The 15,879-nt window shown below is 53.1% G+C and overlaps 2 protein-coding genes across 4 annotated transcripts in view; both read right to left on the reverse strand.

Annotated features, from left to right (window-relative positions):
* IGDCC3 (immunoglobulin superfamily DCC subclass member 3) overlaps positions 1 to 8,205 on the reverse strand; it is a 38,649-nt gene extending 30,444 nt beyond the window's left edge. The window contains exons 1-2 of the mRNA XM_036932357.2: positions 7,921 to 8,205; positions 5,441 to 5,746 (exon numbers count right to left, since the gene is read on the reverse strand). Coding sequence (XP_036788252.2) covers positions 5,441 to 5,746; positions 7,921 to 8,008 — 394 coding nt within the window. The 5' untranslated portion in view covers positions 8,009 to 8,205. The remainder of the gene's footprint in view (positions 1 to 5,440; positions 5,747 to 7,920) is intronic.
* Positions 8,206 to 11,016: 2,811 nt separating this feature from the next.
* The window catches only part of IGDCC4 (immunoglobulin superfamily DCC subclass member 4), a 36,055-nt gene continuing 31,192 nt past the window's right edge, over positions 11,017 to 15,879 (reverse strand). For all 3 annotated transcript variants that reach the window (XM_036932333.2, XM_036932331.2, XM_036932332.2), the window contains exons 17-20: positions 15,143 to 15,248; positions 14,467 to 14,695; positions 13,535 to 13,696; positions 11,017 to 13,335 (exon numbers count right to left, since the gene is read on the reverse strand). In XM_036932333.2, the coding sequence (XP_036788228.2) occupies positions 12,973 to 13,335; positions 13,535 to 13,696; positions 14,467 to 14,695; positions 15,143 to 15,248 (860 nt within the window). In that variant the 3' untranslated portion in view covers positions 11,017 to 12,972. The remainder of the gene's footprint in view (positions 13,336 to 13,534; positions 13,697 to 14,466; positions 14,696 to 15,142; positions 15,249 to 15,879) is intronic.

Consider the following 15,879-nt stretch of genomic DNA (forward strand, 5'->3'; position numbering starts at 1 on the left):
AGTCCAAGGCAGAAGACCCCAGGACCCAGGCATGAGGGGCTGCCAAGAGATTTGGTGTCTGATTCGCACCCCATCTGGCAAGGAAGCGAGAGTCTCAGCTCCTCCAGAGACACCAGGCAGCAGCAGCCACGCAGCGAACCTGCCCTGAGCGTGTTATATTCCCCTGCCGCTCTGCCCTGTTCGCAAGCTTCTGTTCCTTTGAACTATGCTATCAATTACCAGGCAGGGAGAGACAGAGAGAGAGAAAGCAAAAGAGAAGCAGAGAGAAAAACAAGAGAGACAGGGCTTTGCACCCGGAAGGCCACATGTTCATTTAGTTTTTACCAAGCCCCACAGGCAGGGAATGTGAGAAATACAAAAGAGAAGCCCTTTAGGAGCTTAAAATATACTCGAGGGGACAGATGGAATATCCAGTCACAAAACAGTCATTTAACAATGCAAGCAGCCATCACTGGGAGGAAGGTTGGGCCTGAATGCCACAGACCACAAACACTCCCCACCTTAGGAGGGGGAAAAAGAAATGACTGTAAGCTAAGTGGTCTTTGGGGAGGGATCGGGTAAGGGGCGAACAGGGACAAGAAGCAACTGGGAAAAGGCCCAGCAAAGATGAGCATGTCCCGAGGACTGGCTGGGGGGCAAGGAAGGCTTAATAACTTACAGCAGAGATGAACCTCAGTCCAACCACCCGATTTTACAGTAAGAAAAGCAAATCCCAGAGAGGGTAGGTAACTTTCCCAGAGTCCCACAGGACTCCTGGTGTTCAGGAAGGGCCTTCCCATCCCACCTCAGTCTTCTCAGGAGTACCAGAAGGAGCTGGTCTGTGGAGAACTGACTGGCAGGTAAGAGTACCTGACCCTCACCAATTTGCAACGACCTCTGTGCAATGGCATGTGTACAGGTGTGCTGCCTGGCGTGAGGACAGGCCTAGGCATGGCCACTAACTCATTGCACCAGTGACATTTCACCTGTAGCACCTGCTTCTTGCTCTAAGGGGCAGCCAGACGTGTGTGTGTTTGGGAGACAGTGGGGGAGACTCCCTCGGGGCTCCCCAAGCTGAGCTGCCCTTCAAGAAGGAAAGAAAAGTTTGAGTTCCACACATCAGACCTGAACATGCAACTTCCATGTGACCAATGCCTCTGGGGTGACCAGTCATTGGGCCAGAAACCATTTCCCTCCACAACCCACTGCCCTACTGCAAAACACTCCAGGGCCCCCTAAACACACGGAGCCCTCTGCAAGGTGTACTTCCAAGCAGCCCCAGCCCATAGTTCTGACACCTACCCAGACCTGGTTCTACAGGCCTGTGCCCTGACCCTGTCCATACATCTGCAGCACCACGGATCTTGCTGCCGGAAGGGGACTCCAGAATAGCTGATTAAAGTGCTGGCCCGCAGACAGGACGAGAATGAGTCAGATTTCAGAAATGAGTGAGGACCAGAGAAGCACATGAACCTACTGAGGTGGAGACAGTAGGGGACTAGAACTGGAATTTCTCCCCTCTCACCGCACCCCATTGCCTCTTTCTAGGAATCTGGGCTCACCAGGGATCTTCCGGGAATGGTCTAGAACTGCACATTTCTCTCCTCTACCACCTCACCGAAATAATAGTGTTAATATTAAGGGACACTTTCTATGTGCCCTGCACTGTGCTAAGTTCTTTACTCACATTATCATAGGTAATCCTCACAACATTCCTTTTTGTATTATTTCCCTCACTTTTAAAGATGAGGAAAGAGACAGAGAGAAGTCAGGTGCCTTGCCTAAGCCCATCAAGCTGGGGTTTGCCTCTACAGCCCACCTAACCAGGGTGGGGCCCATGCACGCAGGATGGCCCCAGGCTGGGCCAGAGGCAATCCTGGCTCTGTGAGAACCCAGCCAGCATTGAGATGGGCTGGACCTCATCCTGAATTTGTGGTCAAAACCTGGCACTAACAATAATACTTAATGAGCATCACCACATTTAATCTTCTAACACCTTTAAAGGCTGATGGAATTAGGCCTGGTTTTTTTCAGATGAGGGCACAAAGGCTCAAGAGGGTTAGTAACTCATGTGGAGGACTTATCAATGAGGAGCATAGCTGGGGTTCAAGCCCACCCAGGTCTGGCTCTGAAGCCCAAGTTCTATGGACTTCACTCTGCTGCCTACAGGCTCCCCATCAGTGATGAAAACACGAGCATGGGCTCTCTTCCGGCATCTGCGCACCAGAGCACCAGCAGCACCTGGGCTCCTGTTAGACACAGAGCATTCCAGGCCTTGGCCTAGACGTACTGATTCAAATCTGAAGTTTATCAAGATTCACAGCTAATTTGCGGGCACTGTCAAGTCTGAGAAGTCCTGCTCTAGATCATATAGATCTTCACCCCAGTTCTCCAGGGGTCCTGAGCTGAGGCCAGGAAGTGAGGGGCAGGGGCTGAGGGCTTCTGCCTGCATGGAGCTGGGGATGGGTTCCCCAGTGGTCAGCCCATCCCTCTTTGGAATCATCCAGGGACACAGACCTCAACAGGTGTGAGGCAATGCACATGTTCCCATGGGTCAGGTGACTCATGTGTCCTCTCTGGGCCCCCTCCGGAGGGATGGCAGAAGATCTCACAGGCCAGCCCAGCTTCAGCTCACACTCTGAGGCTTGGGAGGGTCCCCAGGTCCTCCCAGGAAGGGGTTAAAACAGAACAAGTTGTACTCTGGCTCTAATAATTTCACTCCCTGGTAGATTTCCCTGGGGTTCTCCCTAACTGAATCCCAGTGAGGGAGAAAGCTGGGGGCTGACAGCTGATTCAGGAGTCTGCTTTTGCTGGCGATGTCACTGAAAGTGCCTCCCATTATCCTATGTGTCAGGCAAAGCATGGGGTTAGTTTTTATACCATCTCGTAAGGTAGGATTACATGCACATTTCACAGGTGAGGAAACCAGGCCACAGAGAGCTTAACTTGTCTAGGGTCTTATCATTAACAAGGGTCTCAATCTTCAGCCCCCAAATGATAAGCACATGGAACTGCAAGGCAGAGAAACCCAACAGGCTGGAAGCATTTGTACTCTTAGGGCCCTGAGCCACTTCATCCTAAAAAAGGAGATGCTGGAACTGAAGACCCCCAAGGAAGTAGCCTGCAGTTTAGCCCACACTGGTCAGGCCATCTTTAGTGACAGCACCTGAGACCACTGGGATGGAAGAGGGGGCACTGCCAGCCCAGAGCTGGGATCCCTCAGCAGACCCACCCAGACCTGGACCCCTTTCTGCCTCACGGGGTTAGTGCACTGGGTGGATTGTATGTCTGTGAGGGGTGGTTAGCTATGCCCCCTCCCCATCAGCAACTGTGAGGCAGGCAGGAGAAGCAGGGGACTCTAGAGGGCTCCTCATGCCTTACGGCAAGGCACCCTCCCATGTCACACAACACCGGCAGTACCTGCGGGCACACAGGCAAGGAGTTCCTACCGAAGGAGGAAACCCAGCAGCTAATCAGCTCTGCAGGTTTCTAGGGACATCAGCCTGTGAAGTAAGGAAAGGGGATCCAGCCACTTGGTTGCTTGGCACGCAAGCATTCCCCCGTGAGGCCACAGGCCTTGAGGGGGGAAGAGAGGCCATATCAGACTGCCAGTACTTGGAGGCAAACCGCCAGCTGCCCCCAAAGGATTAACCAGGGTGGCCTCACCTGCAGGCCCTTCCCCCAGCCAGGGCCCACAGGTCAATTTCTTACATTGTGAGTTAAAGGGAACCAAACATCTCGAAGGTATTACCGTGTATAAAAAAGCACATCTACAATTAGCTATATATAAACACTGGGAGATTTATCTCCCAGAATTCTAGGCTGGCAACACAGGATCCATCTATCCCTCAGGGCAGACGGCAGGCTAGGGAAGGTGTGGAACCCACCTCCCTGAGAAGCCTCATTTCTCTGGTCCCCACTTCTATCCATGTTTCTCTTCCTCACACCCGGCCATCTGCTCAGAGAATGCCCAGCCCTGGGGACGAGGGGCTGCTGAGCCAGAAGCGATTTGGTCTCAAGGTCCAGGGCTGCCTCCCAGTGAGCTCCATATGGGGGCCTGGATCAGCCTCCCTTAGAACAAAGGGGCATCTTAAACTCAGTGACAGGGCTCCTACCTCAGTACGATTCATCACTCACCAGCCATTCAGAGCAACTGTGCAAATGCCCTCAGAGCCAGGAAGAAACTTGTCAGCCATCAGACAGGGAAGAGGCAGCATGCCATAGGTGGTAAGCAGGAGGGTGCAGGATTCAGGCTGCCTGGACTTCAGTCCTGGCTCCTCTGCTTACCACAATGACAGTGAATTCCTCTAAGTTTCAGTTTTCTCATCTGTAAAAGGGGGGCAAAAACTGCCTGCCTGGGTCATTGTGATGCCTAAACGAGATAATTTATGTAAAGCACTTAGGCAGGGTGCCCAGCAAGCAGCAAGTGCTGAATCACTGTCAGCTAGAAATATTGCCAACAAAAGTTAAAACAGCCTCTTTAAGGGACTCCCCCACCAAGTATAAAGAAATGGGGTGGAGAACATTTTCCACTTGCTAATGCTTTGGCCCTCTCTCAAGACCAGTGGTTCTCAACCATGACTCCCCTCCCCTGACTAGCCACCTCTAAGATATGCAGATAATTTTGCTTTATGCAACACTCACCCATGAGTGTGCACACATTAAAAACAACAGAATTTTTGCAGAACAGGGCAGTAAAACACAGCCATCATTTCATCCCCAGAACGGGTGGTCCATCAACACAAGCAAAGAGCAATTCTGGAGCTGGAACACCTTGCCGGGCCTTTTCTCTGCCATTCAAAAAAACACATCAGGTATCATATCACCACAATGTACTTACCAAAGCTTAAATTCTTAACACTTTGTTGTCAATTATACCTCAGTAAAACTGAAATTCAAAAATCGCATCAGCATGAAGGTGGGAGTCATCATTGTGATAACCCTGAAATTATTCTACTGTAATTTTTGTAAAACAAATTGCCACCAAGCCTCAGAATGTCATTACTGGTAGAGTGAGTCTTATCTAAGCCAAAAGGTTTAAAAGTCAGCATGTAATTAAAAACTGCATGTAGCCAAATTACCCATCAAAATTCTCTTAAATAACCTATGAAATATGATCATTGTTTATCTCTAAACACAAGAATCATATTCAATGGACTGGGATGCTCACAATATACAGGCATGGGAAAACTAAGACACAGTGACCCAAGAGTTGGATAAAGCTGTCTTGCTCTCCCCCTCTTCCCCCGTCAGTGTTTGGCTACGTTCTTATCTAATCACTTTCCAATTGGTTAAGCAAGTATGTGATATAATTTCACCACCACCTATTACTTTTATGCACCTCTTGGCTGACCCATCCTGGAAATTAGTCCTCCAGAAGGCTGCTTCCCCTGGTCCCCACCCCATGCTCTAGGCTGACCCTAGATCCCCAGGGGAAAAAAAATAAGCAGCATCCACTTACTTGCGGCCTGGATGCGAGCCCTCCGGCTGACCACCAGCCCAAAGCGGTTCTGAGCCACACACTCATAGTCACCCTCATCTGAAGGGCTGCCTCCCCGATCCAGTCGGAAGTGACTAATCAGCAAGGACCCATTGGCCAGCATGCTGGAGTGGGTGCTCTCTGGCAGCTCCACCCCATTCTTCCTCCAGGTGATTCGCACTGGAGGGGTCCCCTCCACCCTGCAGCCCAGCACTACAGGCTGTCCGGAGACTGCAACATCATCGCTTGGCTCCACAGCAAATGCCAGTTCAGCAGAGGGGCCAAAACCTGCATGGGGCAGGGGAAATGAGAGGATTAGGAGGGGTTAGTTTGGGACGAGCAGACATGAAGAACTCTACACACAGGGGGGTTCCAAGTTCCCCAGATCTGTGCACCCCATTCCCATCTTCCATAATGCTAATTGGAATCTCTATTATACATAGAATTTTAATGCATTACAAAGCGCTGTCTCATGCAGTGTTTTACTTAATCAGCAGACCATCTCAGACAGTTATTATAAGGAAACTGAATATAGATAAGGAAATGGAAGCCCAGAGGTATTAAGTGACTTGTCTTAGGCTCTCACAGTTAATAGTTGCAAATCTGGGGCCCAAAAACAAGAGCGGCTCCAGCACAGCTGCTATCACTTCTGTGGTCACTCTGGTTAAGCACCGCAGCCTCACAGACTTTTCAGGGTGTGAACTCGGGTAAAGTATTCTGCCAGTCCTGGCTTTCCCATTCCTCATCTGTTTAAATCAGGAACAATAATGCAGCTTGTGTCATAGGGTTGCTGAACATGATTAACAGACTCAAAGGTGCTATGTAAAGTTAAAAGTTCTAAACAAACATAAAGTGGGACAGTAATAAATCATTGCTTCTTTTTGCTGGCAAAACCATCAGAGGCCTGGTCTGATACCCTGCAGAGAGCAGGGTAGGCGGCCCGATACCAGGTACAGGCTAGGCTATGGGAGGATCCATTGCCTTCCCCAGGACGCTCCAGGTTTTGGTGTTTTGACTGTTTGTCTTTGTCATAAAGAGAGATGATGGGTATCAAACATCAACTTTCCCAAAAGTCAGGAAAGGAGAGATTCCTAGAATCTTTACTTCCAGCAACCTCACTGCTCCTGCACAAGAGAAATGAGCTGGAAGAGGAGGAAGGGGAAAGGAGAGAAGAGGAAGAGGGTGATCAGGGAACCAGGAGAAACCTGAAAGGAACGCCAAGCCCCCCAAACCCGGGTATGATGCCAAGTGAACAACTTCTCCAACGAGCAACTTACCAGACCAGTCATGACTTCACTCCAGGAGGAATGAACCCACAGGGTCTGAGAGGGCAGCCACAGACCCCTCCTCACATTTGCAGGGAACATGTTGGGGCTGGCTCCTCCCCAAGAGACCAGCGCCCCCCTCTGGCTGGGGGAGATGGGAAAGCGGGTGGGGAAGGCGAGGGGCTGGGGTAGTGGGCGATTCCCCCAACTTCGGGGATAGTTTACATTTGAGGGTCACACCCCTTCAAGCCTTGCCCGTCCTCCCCGGGTCCTGTGTTTCAGCGGCCTCGGTCCCCTGCCCAACCCCCGTACAGCAACTGGGGGATAAAGTTTCTCCTCGATGTGGACACGATACCCTGCGTCTCCGGAGCTGAGAGGAGAACCGATACCTCCCAGATGAGTGTCTGAGAACTTGCGGTGGGAAGCGAAGGGACTAGGTCTGTACCTCCCTCCCGCGAGCTGGGACCTTTACAGCCACCGAGGGAGCAGGGCGGTGGTGACGGAGGTCCAGGCAGCAAAGCCTCCAGACCCTGAGCCTGGGGACAGGGGCGCTCGCGCGTGCACACTCCGGGGAAGGGGGGCACGTGGGCATCCCGGCCGCTCGCCCGCTCTTGGTGGGCTTCCCATTCCCTTCCTCAGCAATCGGGGCTCCCTTGGGTCTCCCCTCCCCACGCACGGCCCGCCGAGTGTCCTCCTCCTCCTCCTCCGTCTGTCCAGCGCCCTCCGGGTCCCAGTCCAGCTCCAGCTGCAGCTCCGGGGTGCCCTCTCTCCCGGCGCAGCGCGCTCGGACCCAGCCTCAGCTCCCAGGTCTGCTTCGCCCTCCGCGGGGCTCCGCGCACCCCAGCTCGCCCCCTAGGACGGGACTCGGCCCCGAGGTCTGCCCGGCTCCCTTACCCTCTCCCCAGCCCCAGCTCGCCCGCCCAGCTCCTGCTTTGCCCTACTCCTCGCTCCTCGGTCTGGGCTCGGGTCCTGCTCTGGGCGCTGGAGCCGCGGCGGGCTGACGGCGGTCTCTCTTCGAGCGGCTCGGTGCTCAGCGTCCCCGGGCCGCCTCCCCGTGCCTCTCGGCTCCCCTTCTCCGGACAGTCCGTCCCGCCCGGGGTCCGCCCGCAGGCCCGCCCCTCGCGCCCGCTGACTCCCTGCTCGCCCTTCCCGGGACTCGCTCCGCAGCCTCCCGGCGCGCGGGCGCCCCCCGCTCACCGTCGCTCGGCGCGGGCAGCAGCAGGGTCGCCAGCAGCGGCAGCAGGAGCCGGGGCCGGCGCGGGGGCGCGGCGCTTGCAGCAGCCATGGGGCTCTTGGTCCGCTGGGCTCGGCGACGCGCGGCTCCGGGGCCTCTCGCGGCTCACAGCGTCCCGCGGGGCCGGCGCCGGGGCCGGGGCCGGGGCTCCGGCCGGGGCCGAGCCCGGGCGGCGGGGGGCTGGTGCCACATGCCTGCCTAGGAGCGCCGGTGGCGCAGGGCGAGCGCCGCTTGCGCCATCTTGCACCCGCCGCGGCGATCTGTCAGCCTCGCCCGGGATGCGCGCTCCGCACTCGCCCCGCCTGCGCCCGCCCCGCCCCCTCCCTCCGCCCGCCGCTCCCCTCCGGGTCCCCTCCCCCAGCCCCCTCTCCCCGGAGGCCCGGTCTGGGGAACAAAAGAGCCGGCGAGCGCTTTAAGCGGCCGGACATTCCCGGCTGCGCGGCGGACTCGCCCCCTGCGCTTTGAACTGTAGCTGGAGCGGCCGAGGCCGTCCCGGGCTAAGGCCCCTGACCCGCTCCCAGCAGGTCAGCCTCGCACATGGGGGGCAGGGGATGAAGATCCAGCGGGCTGTGGGGGTGGGTTCGGACTGCGGACGAACACGCAAAGCTGGGGGTTTACTCTTACCCACTCTTTCTGCTGCACCCTTCTCCCCCGTGTCCAACTCTGTATTTTCGAGATAATTCTCTAAAAGCTGCACAAAGTTGTCAAAGATTCGGTTTTCAATGGGTTTCTGGCCCTTCCGCCCAGAGGCTAGGTTATTTCACTAGACTGGACTATAGAGACCGGGCCATGGAGAGCAGACCCCACGGAACAATGAGAAGGCCCAAGGAACCGGGTTTCCAACCCCAGTTCTGCCTGCTGTTCAGCCCAGGCAACTCAGGCAGTCATTGGAAGCTCCTCTGAAAGATACTCATCTCTCTCCTGCTCACCCCTATGGATACTTAAACAACGCAGGTCCTAACAGATGACCTAGTATACACTGAAAGTTAAAATTCCCAATACCATTTCTATGCCACAAAGAAGACTCAATGTTTCAAGTCAGAGGACATACAAGGAGACAATACAGGCCCCATGGAAGAATGTTACAGAAGACAGGAATGTCTCCTAGGAGTTACATACCCACACTAGCCCAAGGAGATCTTGAATCTTGGCTGCTCACTATTAAATGATCTTCTGTTGAGTTCAGCATGACAGGCTAGTCCATCAAAATCATTGGGTAGCCACCAAGATCTAGGAGCAGATTTAGAGAGGGTAGCCTCAGCCTCGCCCAGTTGTTTGCTCCTCTGGCATTGGACTGGGGCTGGCAGAGCAATAACTGAATCTCTCTTCTGATACCAACTCTGTCATCTTGGAATCAGGAATATTAACTACTTAGAAAACTAACTTTGGTACAAATAAGGAAGGGCAGGCCTCCAGAAAGAATGTAAGTTTACTAACGGTGGGGTTTATACAGTCCAGAGAGTCCTTATGCCATAGTAGCAACTGGAAGATGAGCCTGGGAGGTGGGATTTGAGACATATGAGCAAGCAGTGGGAGGCAGTGGAGAAATCCAGGGTCAGGGGACCGAAAAAGCCCCAAATCAATCTCATTGCCAGGAAGGGCAGGAACGATGGGCCCAAAGTCCTGGCACTGCCTCCTGCAAGTCTTGAATTCTCAACCATCCCTTCTTGGCTTGTGCTAGACTCCAGCAGAGGTCAAATCGTTGTCCTGAGTCGCTGTCATTTTAAATTCATTTTGACAAGTGTTTAATTCTTCTTTATCACAACCCTTGGTCTGAGAGTGATATGCAAATAATGGCTATTCTGCTGCATGCAAAATGTGCCGTATCTCTCCCTATGATCTGTCAGTTAACTGGGGTCTGGCCCATCAGTCACTTTGGGGGTGGTCCTGGGCAAGGCAGCCTCTGGTTCTTGGTTCCTTCTAGTAGAAAGGCATGCATGGTCCCTGCTCTGTAAAGATCTTAGCAGAGCAGCTATCAACCATGATCCTGAGATGCATGAGGGGTGTGTGTGGTGGGGGGTTTGTGTGTGACTGTGTGCCCATGTTTGAGTTCATGGACACAAGGGTATTTGTGAAAGTGAATGTGCATGAGTGGGTCTCTGGCTTGGAGAAACAGTGTCCATATGTGTACGGGTGTGTAGTTGTGGGCAGTGTTGGAGACCAGATTAGAAGAGCTGCTAAGCCCACATCTCTGGAACTGTTCATTCACTTTTCCCTTGCATTCTGGAAAGTTTAAAAAATGTGTACATCTTTCCTAAGTTTAAGTCGTTTTCCTAAGTGCCTGTTGAGGAAGGAAGATGATTCCTTTCCCATGACCTTCCTATGACCTAGGTCTTTCCCATAACCACCTACTTTCTACCCTCAAAAATCAACATTTCCCATCCTGGTATGAAATGCATTCTCTAGGGCAGAAAGGCTGAGGAAATTCTAGTCATTGGTTTCAAAAGAGAATTCCACCTTTTTGGAAAATAGTTTATTAATTCATTACAGGGACAGATACATGATGAATGCCTTGGCTTAACACTAAAGAATATCATATTTGTAAGTAACAAAAAAAAATGCTGGAAAAATAATTAAATAATATAGCATAAACTAAATACAACTAAATGAGCAGGTACCGATTACACTTGTCATGCATCAAGAAAAGGAAGGTTTTAAAATGAGACTCAAAAAACATAAGGCATCAATGGTAGGTGACAAAGGGATTAATACCCTGTAAAAGGCCAATAGACTCTTTTCTAATAAAAATACTCCTACAAAGACAAACCTAACACTTCCAAATTACCCAGAGCCCAAATCATATATAACGCTAGTGAGTAATGGCCACTTTCTTATCAACTGTGAGTTATAGGCAGATACCAGATTTATTACTTATTTGCTTTTGAGAAACAATTTTCCACCCAACCTAATGGGTTATAAATTGTCTCATTTGCAGCTATTTAATTTAAACCAGAACCTCAGTGCCTGTTAAACAAGAACATGAAAAATGACTATGCGGTGTAATGCTAAGAGCCTACTGTTAAAACAGCCATTTAATCCAGGCAGTTTTTTCTTCAGAAAAAAAAAAAAATCAAACCAGCAAAATAAAACAAGGCTTTTGACCTTCAGAGCAATGATGAAACATGCAATGGTGTTAGCCACAGCAACGCCGAATGCTACAGAAATAGTACAAGTGACAATTCCATCCTTAACAAGATACAAACCAACATTAATAATCTTTAGTGTTATCATAGGCTGGTTGAAGGAGAGGAGGGGGAGGAAATGTAGGTGCGGATGTCAAACGTGACTGACACCCGAGTATAATAAACACAGATGCTGAAAGGGTCTGAGGAAGCTGCAACTCCACTGAGAGACATTTCACCGTTTAAAAAAAAAAAAGAAAGACCGGTTATTTCTAATTTGGCCCAGAAGCCAGAGTTAACCCTTGATGTGCTGATCAGTTAAAAAGATTCATTTAGAGAGAAAAGACCCCCACATTCTATGCTCCTATGAGAGGGTGAGGTGCAAAATTAAATGACAATGTTTTTGCTACACAGGAAATGAAAGTCAAGCCTGTCCCTGTGAGGTGACTTCAGGAAAATGACTTCAGGATTAAATGTAAAGAAAAAACGAAATGAGCCAATTACCCTTGTCCTGTGCAAAGACCTCTCTTCCAGCACCCCACAGGGTGAGCTCCTCTCACTCCCACCCCATCAGCTCATGTTCAACGTGCACAGAGTGGGGAGCAGCCTGCTGCAGTGCCCCTAATTCCCACTCCCCTTCCCTCCTTTAGCTTCAGCTGGGAAGGTCCCAATCCTTCCCAGCAAAACTGCCTCCCTACATAGAAGGTCCTATCCAGCAAAACTGCCTCCCTACATAGAAGGGAGACAGTAATTTTATCCTGAGCCTCCGGGTCACATTCCCCTTTCCCTGTCTCAAAGATTCTTCGTGTGGCTTGGATTCATCACCTCTGAGGAGAACCCTCCTATCTCAATCCCAGGGAGAGAGATGCCAGGGAAGCTGGAAGGTCTTTTCCAGACTTGCACTGGGGGCGAGCAGTCTGATCGGGGATGGGGCACCAGGAGGCACAGGGAGGACAGGTGAAGTGAGCGGGTGGACACAGGAGTCACGCTCTGGCCTTGAAGCAGACATGAGGTAGTCATGTTGTCAGGGAAGGATGCAGAGATTGAATCCAGGGAGGGGGACCACATGACACAGTCTGGGAGAGGTGTGAGAGGCATCAGGGACAGACAGAGGGGACAGAGGAAGAGCAGAGAGGGAAAGAAAGTGCATCAGGGAGGAAGAGCAGGGCACTAGGCCCAGGAGACAGATGGACCACGAGAGTAGTGAAGGGGAAGGAAGGTGGGGAGAGCAAGAGAAGGCAGGTTTTCAAAAGCAGGCACTTCCCAAATCACAAAATGAAATGCAGTGTTGGTCTGAGGTGAGCCAGTCACCATCTCAACTTGGGCAACGGGGGGCACGGGAGATGGGGGGCGGTGCAGCTAAAGGTTAGGCATTCAGAGCCTGCTTGCTCTCAGCCCAGCTGGACGGGAAAACGGACTGGGGCTGTCTTTGTCAGACAGGACACTGGAGACACTCTCAGAGTGTGTAATAAAAGGCTGGGTGATGGACATGGGGGGCCCGCGGGGCTGGGGACTGACCACTCTGGGGCACTATCCTAACCTGGAGGATCAGTGAGGCTGTAGTGACCATGGCCTGGACTGAGGTCCAGGTGCAAACACACGTGCTCCACACATGTGCACATCACACAGAGCTGTGCCTCATGTGTCTCTCACATATCATGTGTCACAGAGAACGGAGAGAGTGAATGATTCATTTCTCCCTCTCCCCCAGCCAAAGCACCCTGGGAGGCTCCAAATGGCTTGATGATGTTCAGTATCCACAGGCACACACATGTACATGCATGGCCATACGTGCCATGTCCCATGATCCATACGAGCCCGTCCCAAACTGCACCCTCTAGAGGAGCTAAGTAGAGGAGGGCACTGGGGCTCTGGGCAGGCCTGGGCTGGCTCCTAGAGGGCAGGAGCAGTTGGCTGGCAGCTATTCCTAGGGGCCTCTTCCAGAGTCTCACAGGGCTGGAGGTCCGGGTAAGGGCAAGAAGCACTGGCTGCCTCTGGCAGGCAGGTAAGTCTATCTGGCCCAGTGGTTGCCCGCTCACACTCTCCCATGTGCCTGTCCAGCCAGTCTTCCCCTTGCCCTAGATCTACAGCACCCAAAGTGAGGTCGGGAGCCTCCAGAGGCAGGGGATCCTCGGGTTCCAGGTCGTGGAGGTGGAGGTTAGGGTTTCCTTTAGATGCACTGAAGTCGGAGTGGACAATGACGTCAGCCTCCACCTGGTTCCTGCAGGCCGGAGGTGGCTTCTTTCTCCCATTGCCCTGGGCAGGGCAGAGAACACAAAGACAAGGTGACCACCAATGAGAGTGATCATCAGAAGAATGACCAGATATTTGGGGTAGAAAGAGACGATTCCCATCCCCCTTCCCCAGGGAAGTTACCACCACGGGTCACCAGAGAACTCACTACTTGCTCTTTGCAATACAGGGACCCTTCTCTCCTTTCTCCCAGGACACTGACCTTTATGGCGTCATACACCAGAGCCTGAAGCAACAATGTCTGCCCAGTTCCAGCAGGGGGCAACAGGGCCTGGGTCAGAGAGGGCATGGCGCCTGCCTGGGGAAGCTCACAGCCTGCCCAGGAGCCTGCCCAGTTTGGTCCACCTGGCTGCGCCCAGGAGATCTGCACAGGGGACAGAAGCAGAACACTGAGGGGCTGGCTGGGAGAGGGAGGCATAAGAGAGGAAATTAGATGGAGACCCCTCCTCAGACTCTTGGTCCCCTTGCTATCTCCCTCCCAGGACTACGGGGAGAGCACAGAATGGGCTGCATCTGGGGGTGAATTTAAAGATAGAGAAGTCTTCCTGCAGAAAAGCCCAATGCTAGATGCTCTGACAAAACCCAGAGGTGTTCAAGCCAGGCAGGCTCTCCTTCACCACAGAGGCAGGGAAAGGGTGAGGAAGGACTCGGGTTTGAGCAGGCTGGTCAGAGAAGGGCAGAATGAGCCAGCACTGCCGGCGCAGAAGGGACCTACCCTATGTGGGCCCACCTTATCCAGTCCTGGGCCCACCTGGCCACAGCCAAGCTGACTAACCTTTCCCCATACTGGGGAGGGCTGGGTCTTAGGGGTCTTCCCAGCTCCCAGGATGAGGAGGGATAGGGTGTTCTGGCCACCGACCCGCCGGCAAGCAGCCCATCAGGGGCTCTCCCCTACTTCCTTGAGAGGCAGGCTGACCTATTCTGCCAGGGATGGTGGCTCATCTGATTCCCTGCCCTGCCAACCCTTTTGTGGAGAAAGGAGAGTGTCTTTTCTTCTGCAACAGGCACAGTAAAGAGAGGGAGCCAGGGAGGGGTTTCTGTCACAGGGTCACACGCTGTGCTCTTGCGCCCCCTGGCGTCCTGCTTGGGAAAGCCACAGTGGGTGGCTCTGACCTACCCAGGTCCCAGGCTCACCTTTCTCTTGGAGTGACCCCGGCAGTCAGAAATGCCACCACCCATAAGGCTGTGCACTTCAGCCCTGTCCTCGATGTCTGAGGGTGGTGGAGACCAGTCCTGGGGACGGGGGTGCACAAGGGACTCCAATTCATGGGCAGGTGGGGGACTGGAGGGCCCAAGGCGGGCCCGGGAATACAGTGCAGGATTCCCAGCAGTGGCAGCGGAGGACAGGCCCGGGAGGGCTTCCCTGGAACGGAAGATGGGAAACAGGCACAATGGTCAAAGAGTGAGGGGTTGGGGCAGGACTGGAACTTAGTTTCCCAGTCTGCACAATGAGTAAGAAACCCTGATTGTTCAAATCAGTCATGACACTGTGAGTGGGGCCCTTCCTCCGTTGGCTCCAGGCCTCTGGAGATTGCGGGTCCCTCTTTCCAAGATGCCGGCGACTACAGAGGAAATGGAAGAAAGGCAGCTCTGGGTATGCCTTCCCTTGCTGAGGGACAGGCTGGGGCTCCCCTAACCCACCCCACTCTCAGGAGGACATCACCCCCAATCCCTTCACCCCAGAGTCCTACATGTAATGGGGCTCCTGGGAATGCCTAGGGCAAGTCATGGCCACCTTCCCTGCTCTCTCGTCCATGCTGCCCTTCTGGAAACCTCTCCTCTCTGCAGTCAGACTGGCTCCTTTGCCCACCTGTGGGGGCCCCGGCGCAGGCCAGCACACATGCAGGCCAGGAGGCAGAGGAGGCCCAGGCAGACGCCCACAATGATGCCTGTGACCGAGTGCACGTCCAAGGAGTCTGGTGGGAGAGAGGAGACAGAACAGGTCAAGGAAAGGACAAGGCCTGGGATCACAGATCAGGACTTTCTGTGGCTTCTTCAGGAGACCAATGGCCTGAATCACGCCCTTTGTACACTTGAAATTTTCTCATGCAAGGACAGGAGTGCCCCACAGCTTCACAGGGACCACAACTACCCCTCTGTCTATCCTCCCCACTGGACATCTGGAAGCTGTGGTCTCTCCCCATCAACCTGGCGTTTCTGTGAAACACGCCTCTCGCCTGCCTATCAGGGTTAGTGTCATAGGTGGGCCACAGGGCAGCTGCATGGGGCCCAGGGTGAGGAGGGCTTTTGGCTTGGTTTAATGCTCTGCTGTCACCATCTGGAAACTTCCTAATTTTTTAGTAAGGGGCCCCACTTTTCAATTCATACTGGACCCTGCAGATTATGTAGCCAGTCCTGTGGCCCATCTCCTCCCCACAAAGCTCATCACCTCTCCAAGTCAGTCCTCCAATTAAAGCAATCTCCCCAAAGAAACCAAGCCAGGGTCCCATAAATCTGGCCTCTCAACTGAATCACCACCGAACCACACCCATTTCCCCTTCATATTTGTCCTCTCCACTCCAGACTAGCAGGGCAGCCATCCAAAAC

Source organism: Manis pentadactyla, chromosome 11 (assembly GCF_030020395.1).
Source record: "Manis pentadactyla isolate mManPen7 chromosome 11, mManPen7.hap1, whole genome shotgun sequence".
Classification (NCBI taxonomy): Eukaryota; Metazoa; Chordata; class Mammalia; order Pholidota; family Manidae; genus Manis; species Manis pentadactyla.